The sequence below is a fragment of the Ctenopharyngodon idella genome, chromosome 5 (assembly GCF_019924925.1).
Source record: "Ctenopharyngodon idella isolate HZGC_01 chromosome 5, HZGC01, whole genome shotgun sequence".
In the NCBI taxonomy this organism is placed as follows: Eukaryota; Metazoa; Chordata; class Actinopteri; order Cypriniformes; family Xenocyprididae; genus Ctenopharyngodon; species Ctenopharyngodon idella.
In genome coordinates this window covers 36585867-36597917 of record NC_067224.1, presented here as the reverse complement: position 1 = coordinate 36597917, position 12051 = coordinate 36585867, and the positions used below count along the sequence as shown (strand labels likewise).

Genomic DNA, 12051 nt, shown 5'->3' with positions numbered 1-12051 from the left:
TTGAAATCGGCCTATATAGATATTGTTGAAAAGTCTTTATTTTGTTTTTTTGGCGCACACAAAGTATTCTTGTCGCTTTATAATATTAAGATAGAACCACTGAACTCACATGAACTGTTTCAAATATGTTTTTAGTACCTTTATGGACCCTGAGAGTTTGAATGGCTTTGCTCTCAGTGGAGCCATCGGATTTTATCAACAATATCTTAATTTGTCTTCCGAAGATGAATGAAGGTCTTACGGCTATAGAACGAGATGAGGGTGAGTAATAAATGACATTATTTTTATTTTTGGGTGAACTAACCCTTTAAATGGTGGCTGTCATAAAAACATGACTGATTTATTTAATATAAAAAACAGGTTCAGTTAAAATACAATGAATATGCAACATAGTGAATGAATATGTGACACTTTTTGCTAACCGCTGCAACAGAAAAAAGCGCAGAAGAACAACAGACGATCTATGCACAGATAAGTTTACGAGTAACCTCTCAACCAGTGCTTCTACCGTGTAAAGACATCATAAAACAGCTTGAGAATAATATCTCAGGTAGCATTACATTTACCTCAGGCAAGTCATTTAGTGTCCACAGCATGTTAGTTCACTAGAGAAATGAACTGTCTTAAAAACCTGCCTTATGTGCAATTTACGTTTATATATATATATATATATATATATTTGTGTGTTGATGGGTGATTTTGGGTGTTGAAAAATAAATAGCAGCTGAATGTAATTGTTTGGGCTTTTATTAATTGTAACCTTTAATATTATAGTAATGTACACAAAAGGGCTCCCTGTAGGCTATATAGTTACAGCATTAGCTGAGATAGATTTTTTTCTTATCCCTAATTTTTTTTAAATATGATTGATTTTTTTCAAGAGTGAGACAGTTTGTTCAATAAACCACTGTTTAATAATACGACCTATATTTACATTTTAAAGTCATGCGACTACAAGACTACAAGAAGTCATTAACGACTACACCCACCCCACATGATTGCATATTGTTATATATTGCAATGCTCTGCCAATTGAGCTACATGAAACCCGAAATATGACGCAGATAAAAGGGAACAATGCATTAAAATAAAAGTGTCCTGTTGTCGATAGGGGCGCAACTTTAGCAAACGCTCCTATGGGTCGTATTTCAGGGAAGTGACAAACGACCTATATAGGCGTATTGGTTGGAGAACATGTTGTACGTGACATAGTACCCTCAGAAAACCCTCAGTCACATGCAAGAATTCATATTTTACAATTAGCACCTTGCCACAATTCAGTTCTAACACAAATATTTGTCTATCATGGTTAGAAAAAAAGACTCGGGATACTAGTCTAGAAGGTTACATTTTGATTTTGAATGCGTGACCATAAGAGTGTATAACGTTTTACTTCAAAGTGTCCAGCAGGGGGCGCTGCTACACCGAATAATATTTTATTGCAGAGCCACAAGATCATCTGAACTGAAATTGAAAAAAATGTAAAGAGGAACCTGATTTTATGGTATATGTAAGTGAGTGTATTTGGTGTCTGATATTTTTCTCTGCTGATTAAAGCTTTAGTGGTTTTGAATTTGGAGCTAAATGTTTGAGTAAAAGTTATCGTGTCGTGATTGAGAGATGCTCACTGTGTATCATTATGATATGAGGCTAGGGACAAGTGTCACACGTGTTTCAAAATGAACAGCTGTAGCCTACTACTCTCTAAAATATGTCACCAATACAGAGTTTAAAACAAATAATTGTCTTGGTACCACGTGGGCTTTAAACCCAGAGAAAGGTCTAAGAACAGTATGAATTTTAATAAACATGAATATTGCTAATTGTTTCATACAGCAATAATAATACATTTATATGCTTTTTTTTCTAGGAAATAAATATAATCTTTTTAACAGCTGTTGCTGATTAGTGGGTCTTTTGTTATGACCACTGACTGCCACTCAGATAAATACAGCTTCTCCTAGTAATAATAATTAATTATCCAACAACAATTTAATGATACAGCATTCAAATATACTCACACCTACATCTGTGCGCATATGCTGATGACACAGAACTCTGTTGCCATCATGTGGGCTTGTAGCAAAGTACAAGTCACTGAGGGTACTTTAAAAAAAAAAAAAAAAAAACTTTAAACATTAAAGCTGACTGGTGTAGTCTTCAGTGATCAACAGAACTGTCGAGATTGGCAGTTAATAAATGAACAAACATTGCCACACAAGTTCTTATTTATTTTGTTTTTATTGGTTTTTTTTTCTTAGTTTAGAACATAAAACAGTATTGTGGATCTTACCACATACACTATGTATTCACATAATACACCATACAGCTACAAGGAGAGAGACCAAACAAAAGATAACACTTTTTACATACTGCATACTCAACATGAAAAATAGAACCAAGAACAATCTTTAACTCATAAAGGAATGTAGCTGCCAGTTTTTTTCTTTTTCTTTTTTTTTTTTTTCCTTTTTAGACATTTTGTCCTTTTGATGTTTAAAACTGGGCATGATTTATACTCATAACTGTGAGTGCTGATAGAGGGGGCAGAGTAGTGTGTGTATATGTGAGAGTGTTGTGTTTGTGTGTATTTGTATGCGTTTGTGTGACAGTGTGGCCGAGGGTAGATGTGAGTAAAGAAAAAGAATGAGTATATTCAATAAAATGACAAAATGTATAAAATTTCAGAATGGGTGAAAACACATTTCTGGGCAGTTTAGGTAGCACCAGAATATTAAATTAACAGTCTATTCACATCAAAAGCATGAGAGTACCTATTCCTCCACCTGCCATCATGCTCTTCAAGTACCATTTCAATTATTTAGGGTGATGGCTAAAAAGGGAAACTGGAGCAGTTGGAGTGCTTTTTTTATTTATTTTTTTAAAAAAAACCGCGACCATCAGAAGTGTTTCAGAAATAACGATGTAAAAAGATTTAAAAATGATCAGCACCATATAGGTTTCCTCTCAAATACTCTCAAAACGAGTTCACATGTCAATTTAAGAGCCCAAGAACTGCAGCAACAGTGTTTGCAGAGAGTCGTTTCCACAGTGAACTCTAGGGGGTAGCACCATGGTTCAAAAGCCATTTAAGGTGAATGAAATTTCACTGGGCTTCAAGAGCAGTCTAGAAACTCAGCTTTTTTTCTTAACTTCAGGGGCAAGTCTCACATCTCCAAGAACAAGTGACAATCTAGATAATATAATGTCAGTGCAGGCTCAGAATTCTGTAAAACTTACCCCACACAATATTTAATAAAAAAAAAAAAATAAATTAAAAAAAAAAAAAAAAAAAAATCAGCATTACATGATCTACCTGGAGATTTGAACTGAAAGCGGTCACATTTCAAACTGCAAGTTTAAACCTGATATTCTTTTCGGTTCTATGGGCAATTTTCATGTAAAAGTGATGTACTTCCACTCCCTTTCAAAACAAAAGTCCTGAATCCTTTGCGAACTGTATTAGTCAACATGTTCACATTTTTTTTTTCTTTGTTCTCCATTAGTTTATGGTATACAGATGTGGATCAGATGCAGGGGAAGGAAGCCGGTGACAATGGTAGTACAGAGGTATTGGTGTAAGTACAGTACTCACGAAAGGAAGGACAGCAGTATCTTGAGTAGACCAACAAAGCATCCTGCTTTGTGGCCTGTTGTTGACGGCTTGACATACAAACAACTGAAGACTAAAAATTCAGGAATCATTCATGATTAGGCCATCATCCCTCACCAGTTAAATAATCTTACCTAAATATTTAACTATTTACATTTCTATCTCTCCCAATAAAATTCCTTTAAAACAAAAACTAGGTTTCAAGTTGTCAATAATCCGTTCTTATTTTTTTTTTCTCCTCATTAAAATCAAGATTAAAAGTGCTTTTATAAAATCCTCTCTTCAATATTTACAATTTCTCTAAAATGAACAAACCCAAAAATAAAATGACAGCAATCACAATAACAATAATCATCATCATTATCATATAATAAATAATAATAAAAAAGTAGGTACGAATGTGGATGTAGGCAGCAAGCCTGCAGACTGTAGCGCCCGTGTGTTTGTAGCATGTTGCGACTGGGACCAGTGTCTGTACAACATGAGGTAAAGAGCTTTAGGACCACTTAATGAGCACCAGGATCTCTCCTCTGTGAGTGTCAAGCATCTTACAGCCCTGTGTAAACCAGCGGCAGCCCTGCATTGCTCCCTATATGAAGCTCACAGACAGGCATTCACACTGGCACACATACATTCTAACCAGCGTGCATGTTTAGGAATCCATACACAAATGCACACACACACACATGCATTGTGTACTTATACATACACTAGCACAAACAACTGAGCTGAAACTGTATGCATTGCCATTCAGCACCATGAATTCCAGGTGTGGGTGATCTCTCAGGGCAAAAAAGAGAGAAGAGGGCTGCTTACGACGAGAGGGGCGTAAAAGACTCGTAGTTGCACCAACTCCATGAAATGTGCTCTGTCTGTTAGGCTGGTGGGTTTTACCAGCAGTGGGTAAGAAAATATCCCAAAAATAATAGCTTTGAATAAAATCGTCATCACAAATGGGTAACTACAGATAAATCAGGACATGGAAGACATGTTCAGTTTACACAGGGCCAGTTGTGTTGGGAATACACACATAAAACCAATTATTAGTAACCGAGGGAACCAGTTAGGCAAGTTCCCCTTTAGCGAGGACCCTGTGCAGATCTTTTTGGACAGTCTGCTGACTGAAACCAACCAGATCCACTGATGTTTCAAATCTATAGATACTCATCTGTAATGACAATTTTGCAGCAAGTCATTATTTTCTTGCCTACTGCAGCTGAAAGTCTTTGCAATTTGAACATATCTAGGGTAAATCAAGCAGAGATTGCAGAATTTCAAGCCAATAAAAATTGGCCAATGATTTTAGAATTCCCTGTTTGAGCTGTGTCTGGATTGTTCAGTCTATGTGGAAATCACAAGCTTAAGACCCACGGTGGGTTATCTGCAGCTCTTTAGGGCGGTTTTATGAAGGTGGATTTTTGCTAGCACTATCAGCACCTTAGAGAACTTAGTCTAAAAATGTCACATGGGAAGTGAAGAATGGCCAATGAAACTGCAGGCAAATGAGTCAGCACCAATCAGATGACATGATGGAAGGTTGAGCCAATTACCGGGACTGGGAGGTCCCTGTCACTGAACATGACTGACATCTGCTGCTAAAGAGCACCCAGGTCCAGCACCTGCCTCGATATTGTGAGAGCAAAATTAGAGACACTTGAGACAGAAAAGAAGCACCATTTGAAGGGATGAGAGACTTTACAGATTTCATTAGAGTGGCACCAAACAGAAAGGCCCAAGCTTGTGTCTGGCCCTCTCTTTCTTGTGCACGTGTTCAGTGACTAGTGCAATATAGAGCAAACGCTCTATAGTTGCCTTAATGCAGTCACATAAATGTGACTTGCAATGATGTGAAGGCGCTTCATTAATATAGAGATCGGTGGGGTTGGGAGGTGAAAAGCGCGACAATAAAATGCTGAATAGCTTGTTCTCATGTTCATAACGAACAAGCGAGAATGAAGAAAGGAAGTCCCTCTTAGTCAAGAGGGGAAACAAAAATCATAATATTAATAAAAATGATGAGAAAAACAATAACATTAAAATAAAAAATAGTCATCTTCATAATATAATAACAATACCTGTAATATCAACGTTGACAGTAACAATAGCAATTGTAATAATATTGATAATAGAGCAATAATAATTAGGATCATCAAATTCACTTAAGGAGGGGTAGCTATGGAAATCCCTCCCACGTTGGAGAGAGCAAGAGCACCATAGACAGCGTGTCCGTTTGGGGAGCTCCCAAACTGCTGCCAAAATTTGAGGTAAAAGAAAAAAAAGTGTAAAAGTGCCCCTTCCTCTATTATCCCTCCCTTGTGGTGGCCTGAGAGAGGTGTTAGAGCTAGAAGAGGGGAAGCAAATGGTAAAGGTGTAAGATTCATGATCCTTATCATTTTTATTCCCATCTCTGGCTCTAGGGGGCAACAGTTTACAAGAGTTCACACAAATCGACTGTAAGGACCAGTGAGCTGTGTGGACGGGTAAGGTGAAACTGTGACTATGGTGGTGGTATGCTGTGTGGGTGCCATTCGTGTCATCACACCGTCTCGTTTGTCCTTGGTTTGTCCAGGGGATGGGCTTGCTGATCCAGCTGCCCACTTGCGCTTTTTCCCATAGGCCTTAATATCTTCCTGTGAGAGACCCAAAAGAGCTGCTTCTTGTTGCCGCTGTCGTGCTCGTTCGGCCAGGAGTTTCATCTTGGATTCCCACAAAGCCAGACCGTGGCTGGGCTGGTTCAGGTTCTTGTGCTGGTAGAAGACCAGGGATATGCGGCTTGGGTGAGAACGGTCAGGCTTTTTAAGTGGCGTGGTGGCATGGAGCTCCCGACGGGCACACTCAATCAAGATAGAGCCATGAGCAGGGGCCACGGCAACTCCTCCAATGTTGGGATCCAAGAAGTTGTGTTCACTGTCCGACCACACCTCTTCCTCTTCAGGATCACGTTCACTCTGGGTCTCTGCCTCACTGTCCCAACATGCCTGACCATTCGACCTTTGCAGTGCATCAGGAAACAAGCGTCCCTCAGGTGCCGGAGATGGTGTGCTGCCTGCTGCTGATGCGCCACCAGATTTCCAGGCCTTCTCCTGGAGTCCCAGAGGTGCAGAGCCACAATTCGCACCTGCCTGGGAAAGCATTTTATCAGGGAAAGCACCAGCAGGGTTGCCTTGTATGATACCACCAGTGCCGTAACCCATGGGACCGTAAGGACTCCATGCTTTAGGTTGTGGACTAGGGGCAGGGCTACCCCACTGTCTTGGGGTGGATGGGTGTGGAGAGGGTGCAGGTGAAGGACCGCCTTTTAGGGATGGGGACGGAGATGGGGCAGGGGATGACATTAGAGTGTTAGGGCAGGGGTAGGAATTCCACTGTTGCTTCTGTGGATACTGTAGGTGTTCATGTTGGTGTGGGTGTTGCTGGTGGAGCCTCTGCTTATCTGGAGTGAAGGGAGAATTAGTTGGACCAGTTCTGATGTTTGCATCCCAGCCTTTAGAGACTATGCTGCCATTTGGTTTGTGCTCAGGCCAGCCTTCAGGTTTTGGTGTGGTACTGGGAGTGCTAGGGCAGCTCTGAGCTTGCCCATTCGATCTGCCATCATATAGTGGCACATCCATGGGCTCCTGCTTGATGATAGGTGTTGAGCGGTGGGTCTGCTCAAGTGACAATGATGGAGTACGGCTGGGTGGAACAGGAGACTGCGAAACCTCAGAAGGGTGTGGGTAGCCTTGAATGGATGCATCAGCCATTTGTTGCTGTGACTGCCCAGGACGGCTGGGATAGGCCTGTGCCAGTTTGGCTTGGAGACACTGAACATCTGGCTTTTGTTCAAATGGTGTGGCAGAGGGATCTCCAGCTTTTGGCCAGACACCTTTATCATATCCCAAGAGCTCAGGAGGAAAAAGTGCACTAGGAGGGTAGTTGTAATAACCGTATCGTATTTCTTGGAGGTTAGGGTGAAAGCCGTTGATTGGGCTCTGTGCAGGAGGTTGGCTGTTGGTAGGGATGCAACCTCTTGCATAGTTACCAGGGTAGGAGAATGAACTGCTCATGCTGTGGGGATCTGGGGTTGTCTTGCCGTTCCCTAGTGCTGGGTAGCCATGTATGGCTCCATTGAAGGGCTGGAAGCGGTCGACAGGCTCTTTTTTGATGGTTGGTTTCACCTCTTGTTTTGGAATAGCTAGATAACAGATAAGAAAGAAAACAATTATATATTAAATGTATACTTTATAGTTATTGAGTGTCAGTTTTAGAGCTTAAATTCAAAACCTTCAACTGGAATGGCAAATTCCATTCAAATAATAACACCACTGTGTCCAAAGAGCACATCTCTAAAATACTCTCACTTCAGCTAAATCAATGGTTTGTCATTTACTTTGAACAACAATTAATTTATAGAGGTAAACTGATATATTTAACCACTGACCTTTATTGCCTTGCTGAGGATGGGGTGACTCCATGTGGTGAATCTCCATTTTGACAGTCTTCTCTGGGGTTTCTGCAAGCTGCAATTTCCTGTTCTTCTTCTCTGATGCTGCCTTTTTGGCCTCCAGCCGACGCTGTCGGCAGGATTTAGCAGGTTCTGGAAGTTTTCTAACCTCTCGCCGGAAGTTAGAGAGCACCTGGATGGCTCCTGTTTGCATTTTGAGACGCTGGTTCTCCTCACTACCAAATTCATCGGTTGTAGAGATCTTGTAGAGTGGAAGCACATGCAGCTGCTCATCTTCTGGAATTGTGCCCACTGTGCGATTGTCCTCTTTTGTAAGAGTGCACACCTAGAAGTAACAAAATATGGAAGTATAAGGCTAAAGTAAATAGCAACTCCTACTGCCTACTGTACATAATTTTTTTTTTTACAAAACACAAATCTAAACTTGACAAGTAAATCATTTTTATTTATGTTCATTTGTTTGTACAGGAATAATTCACTATGCATATATTGTACAGTAGTACAATTGTACATATATACAGTAGTACTCCATGCAGTGATCACAGTATAGCCCTGGCTAGAATTTACATTAAAAAAAACATCTAAAATGGCCACTATAGATAAAAATGTATACATAAATGAAAATTAAAAATGTACCACAGTGCAGCCATTGTGGAGGTTATGCTGGTCTTTGTGAGCATGGGCACAGAAATCCATGCATGCAGTGACTCCTGAAAATGGCCGTCCTTCCTTCATGCCCAACCGACAGTCTGAAGCAATGTTCTCATTTAAACACTGAGTAACACACACACAAAAATATTGTAAATAAATTAATCAATTTTCTGTTTATTTCTTCCACACTTCCTGATTCCGTAATTCACTGTATAAATATAAAGTTCTAAAACATTAAAATCATAAACTTTTTGAACACCTGAAACCCCACCAAACCAATTACCAGAAAAGCTGTTTGATTTAATGTGCCTGAATGGTATGAACTGTGAACCATTCAGTGTAGTGTGACTACACTGACTATTTCTAATAGTCATATAAAACAAACCTGGTTACTGTAGGCCTGGGGAGCCAGCCGCTTATATATAGGGGCCACATGTGTGGCCAAGTTTTGGAAGTTATCCCTGAGATCGTCCTCCTGTACAAAAAAAACAAACAAAAAAAACCCTTGACTGTTTTTATTGGGCTTATAAAAATAACCCCAATTACATTAAAGTATTATTCTCCCCTTCTTTATGTGCAACTAACCTCTTTGGGGTGGTCTCCCTGAAGTCTGAACTTGCGAGGGTTTTTGCTTCGAGCATACTTGCATCCATTGAAGTACATGCTCCAGGAGCAGCCAAAAGAGAAGGAAGCTCCACAGGTATCTGGGTCCTTCCCTTGGCATGCACAGGTTCGACTGCAAAAGGCACCCACCATGAATTTAATTAGTAGTCACTATAAACTCTTACAATAGATGACATACTCTGAGGCTTTTCCTTAAATTATGCTTGATTACAATACTGCATTATGTAAACATGTGATTAAACTGTATTTGTGATGTAAGAGCTCTGCAATATCAGTCAATAATGTGACTTGCATAAACAATTATTTCATTATTTTACAATGACTCTAAAAACAGTCTAGAAAAATGCTGTTAAACTGCTTATAATGTACCTAATATAATCAAAGGAATGATTCAAAAGTTGTCCTTAGGTCAACAAATTTTGACAGTAAATCATCCAATATAACTCCACTTGATGGTTGACCGATGTACATGTGATACAACATGGATACTTCATACCCAAATCAGCCCCCCCCAAAACAAAACAAAACAAAACAAAACAAAAAAAAACATATCAGTTGTGTTCAAAACTCACTCGTCATTGAGTCCACAGCGGCGGCTGGTGGGGTTGCCATATTTGATGATGGTTTCTGTGAGTTCTCTGTACAGTTTATCTCCCAGAGCACGGGGAACGCCTTCCCAGGCCAAGATGACAACAACAATAACAGAATTGGCACAGTGGTGCCCAGGTCGTTGCTTCACAATGCATAACAATTTCTCCTTCTCACTGCTGCGACGAATCACCTACAGAGAGAACGACAGTCAGTAATGATGAAGGCATATGGTAGATGCTAATCTGTAGGTGTGTTTACAGCAGGAAGACAGAAATCTTATGTATGTAACTTGTAAATTATTTTCCCACTCGGGCAGGGTTACAATGTAAAGAAAAGATTCGGAGAGACGTCTTTGACTGCTATGTCATGTCTTATGACATTTGAAGTTCAAAATAGTCCCACAGTGCATGCTGACTAGCTGTTTTTGAATGCCAGAAGGTTCTAAGAAACATACTTGTTTGGCTCAAATGAACTCCAAACCATGTTAAAAGGTTAGTTCACCAAAAATGAAAATTCTGTCATTAATTACTCACCCTCATTTCGTTCCAAACCCGTAAGACCTTCGTTCATCTTCAGAACACAAATTAAGGTATTTTTGATTATCAAAATTTTTTTGTGCAAAAAAAAAAACAAACAAAAATAATGACTTTATTCAACAATTTCTTCTCTTCTGTGTTAGTCTCTGACGCTTTTCACGTTGTAAACACAGTGGTGCGCTTCCGGGTTCTCTGTCAGAACGCCGGCTCAGTATTGACCGGCCCCTGCATCAGCACTACATGCATATGTCGTGGTGCTCACGTGAAGCGTTCTATACTGACACGGAAGAGAAAAAAATTCTTGAATAAAGTTATTTTTATTTATTTATTTATTTTTGCGCACAAAAAAATATTCTCGACGCTTCATAAAATTAAGGTTGAACCACTGTAGTCACATGCTCTATTTTAACAATGTCTTTACCTTTCTGGGCCTTGAAAGTGGTAACTGCGTTGCTGTCTATGGGGGATCAAAAAGCTCTCGGATTTCATCAAAAACATCTTAATTTGTGTTCTGAAGATGAACAAAGGTCTTATGGGTTGAGGGCGAGTAATTAATGCCAGAATTTTCATTTTTGGGTAAACTAACCCTTAAAAGCTGATTTATTTTCCAATCATTCAGGTAACCCAACGAATAGTTGATATTAGAAATATGTAGATTTCCACACTTACCCACTTAGCGATAGGACATCCCTGAGAGCTCTTTCCTTCTCGCCCTGTGTAAACCACCCTCTCAATACGAATGGCTTCACCCTTCTCTCCATACCTGGAATAATAAGGGGAGAGAAAGGGACATAGTTAACTCAAATTACACAGTTTAATAATGCAACATGAAAACAACAACCCTCCTCAATCTTAATGAAGACCCATTTTAAATCACTCTATACTTAAATCAGATTTGGGTGCACATATGTAGAATTCAAATCGAGGATTTAAGGTAGTCAGAGCCAGTGTGAAGAGTCAGGTATAGCTTTAGTAATGCAATTATGATATTGTGATACGTTGAAATGTATTGAACGGTTACATATGTAATGTGATATAGTGAAGTAGTGGGTGATACTCTGTCCTAATACACATTTGTATATGATGGCCCATGTTCGCAGGCAAAAATTGCTTGTCTCCTCAAATGAAACTCTCAGGGCATGAGCATAACAGCAGCATGTGGGAAGTATAAATACTGTTCAGTTATAACTACACAGTCTGGTGGAGAGCTTCCAAGATCCACAGGGGTGGGCTATAAGGTCAAAGGCCACAAAGGGGTCAGGCTTAGGCTTAAGAAGGCTATAGCCACTGTCTGACAGACAAACAAAGGGGAGGTTCTTCCTCTACCAACCAGCTCCCCCTCTATCTCAGAGGAGATGACTCAGGCTATAGAAATTACAGCCACTATGCCCTCAATCAGTTCTCAAATAAAGCAATGAGAGTGGACAAGTGTACCAGAGGTCAGCAAAGGTGGAGATACTCTATCCAAATGGGTCAAGGAAGTTTTAGCTTCTGTATGCTTACAGGGGAAAGGGGGCAACACCCTGTGGAGCTTTTCATATTCTTCTTCACTTCTGAATGATCACAGAATCATTAAAGTATTAGTAAAAGTT

The 12051-nt window shown here is 39.8% G+C and overlaps 2 protein-coding genes across 2 annotated transcripts in view; one reads left to right on the top strand and one right to left on the bottom strand.

Moving 5' to 3' along the window:
• hk2 (hexokinase 2) overlaps positions 1–12051 on the top strand; it is a 229748-nt gene that overhangs the window by 151028 nt on the left and 66669 nt on the right. The gene's annotated exons all lie outside the window — the stretch shown is intronic.
• Positions 2223–12051, bottom strand: part of tet3 (tet methylcytosine dioxygenase 3) — a 43743-nt gene continuing 33914 nt past the window's right edge. The window contains exons 5-11 of the mRNA XM_051894125.1: positions 11129–11222; positions 9905–10113; positions 9294–9444; positions 9094–9183; positions 8694–8831; positions 8034–8382; positions 2223–7787 (exon numbers count right to left, since the gene is read on the bottom strand). Coding sequence (XP_051750085.1) covers positions 6052–7787; positions 8034–8382; positions 8694–8831; positions 9094–9183; positions 9294–9444; positions 9905–10113; positions 11129–11222 — 2767 coding nt within the window. The 3' untranslated portion in view covers positions 2223–6051. The remainder of the gene's footprint in view (positions 7788–8033; positions 8383–8693; positions 8832–9093; positions 9184–9293; positions 9445–9904; positions 10114–11128; positions 11223–12051) is intronic.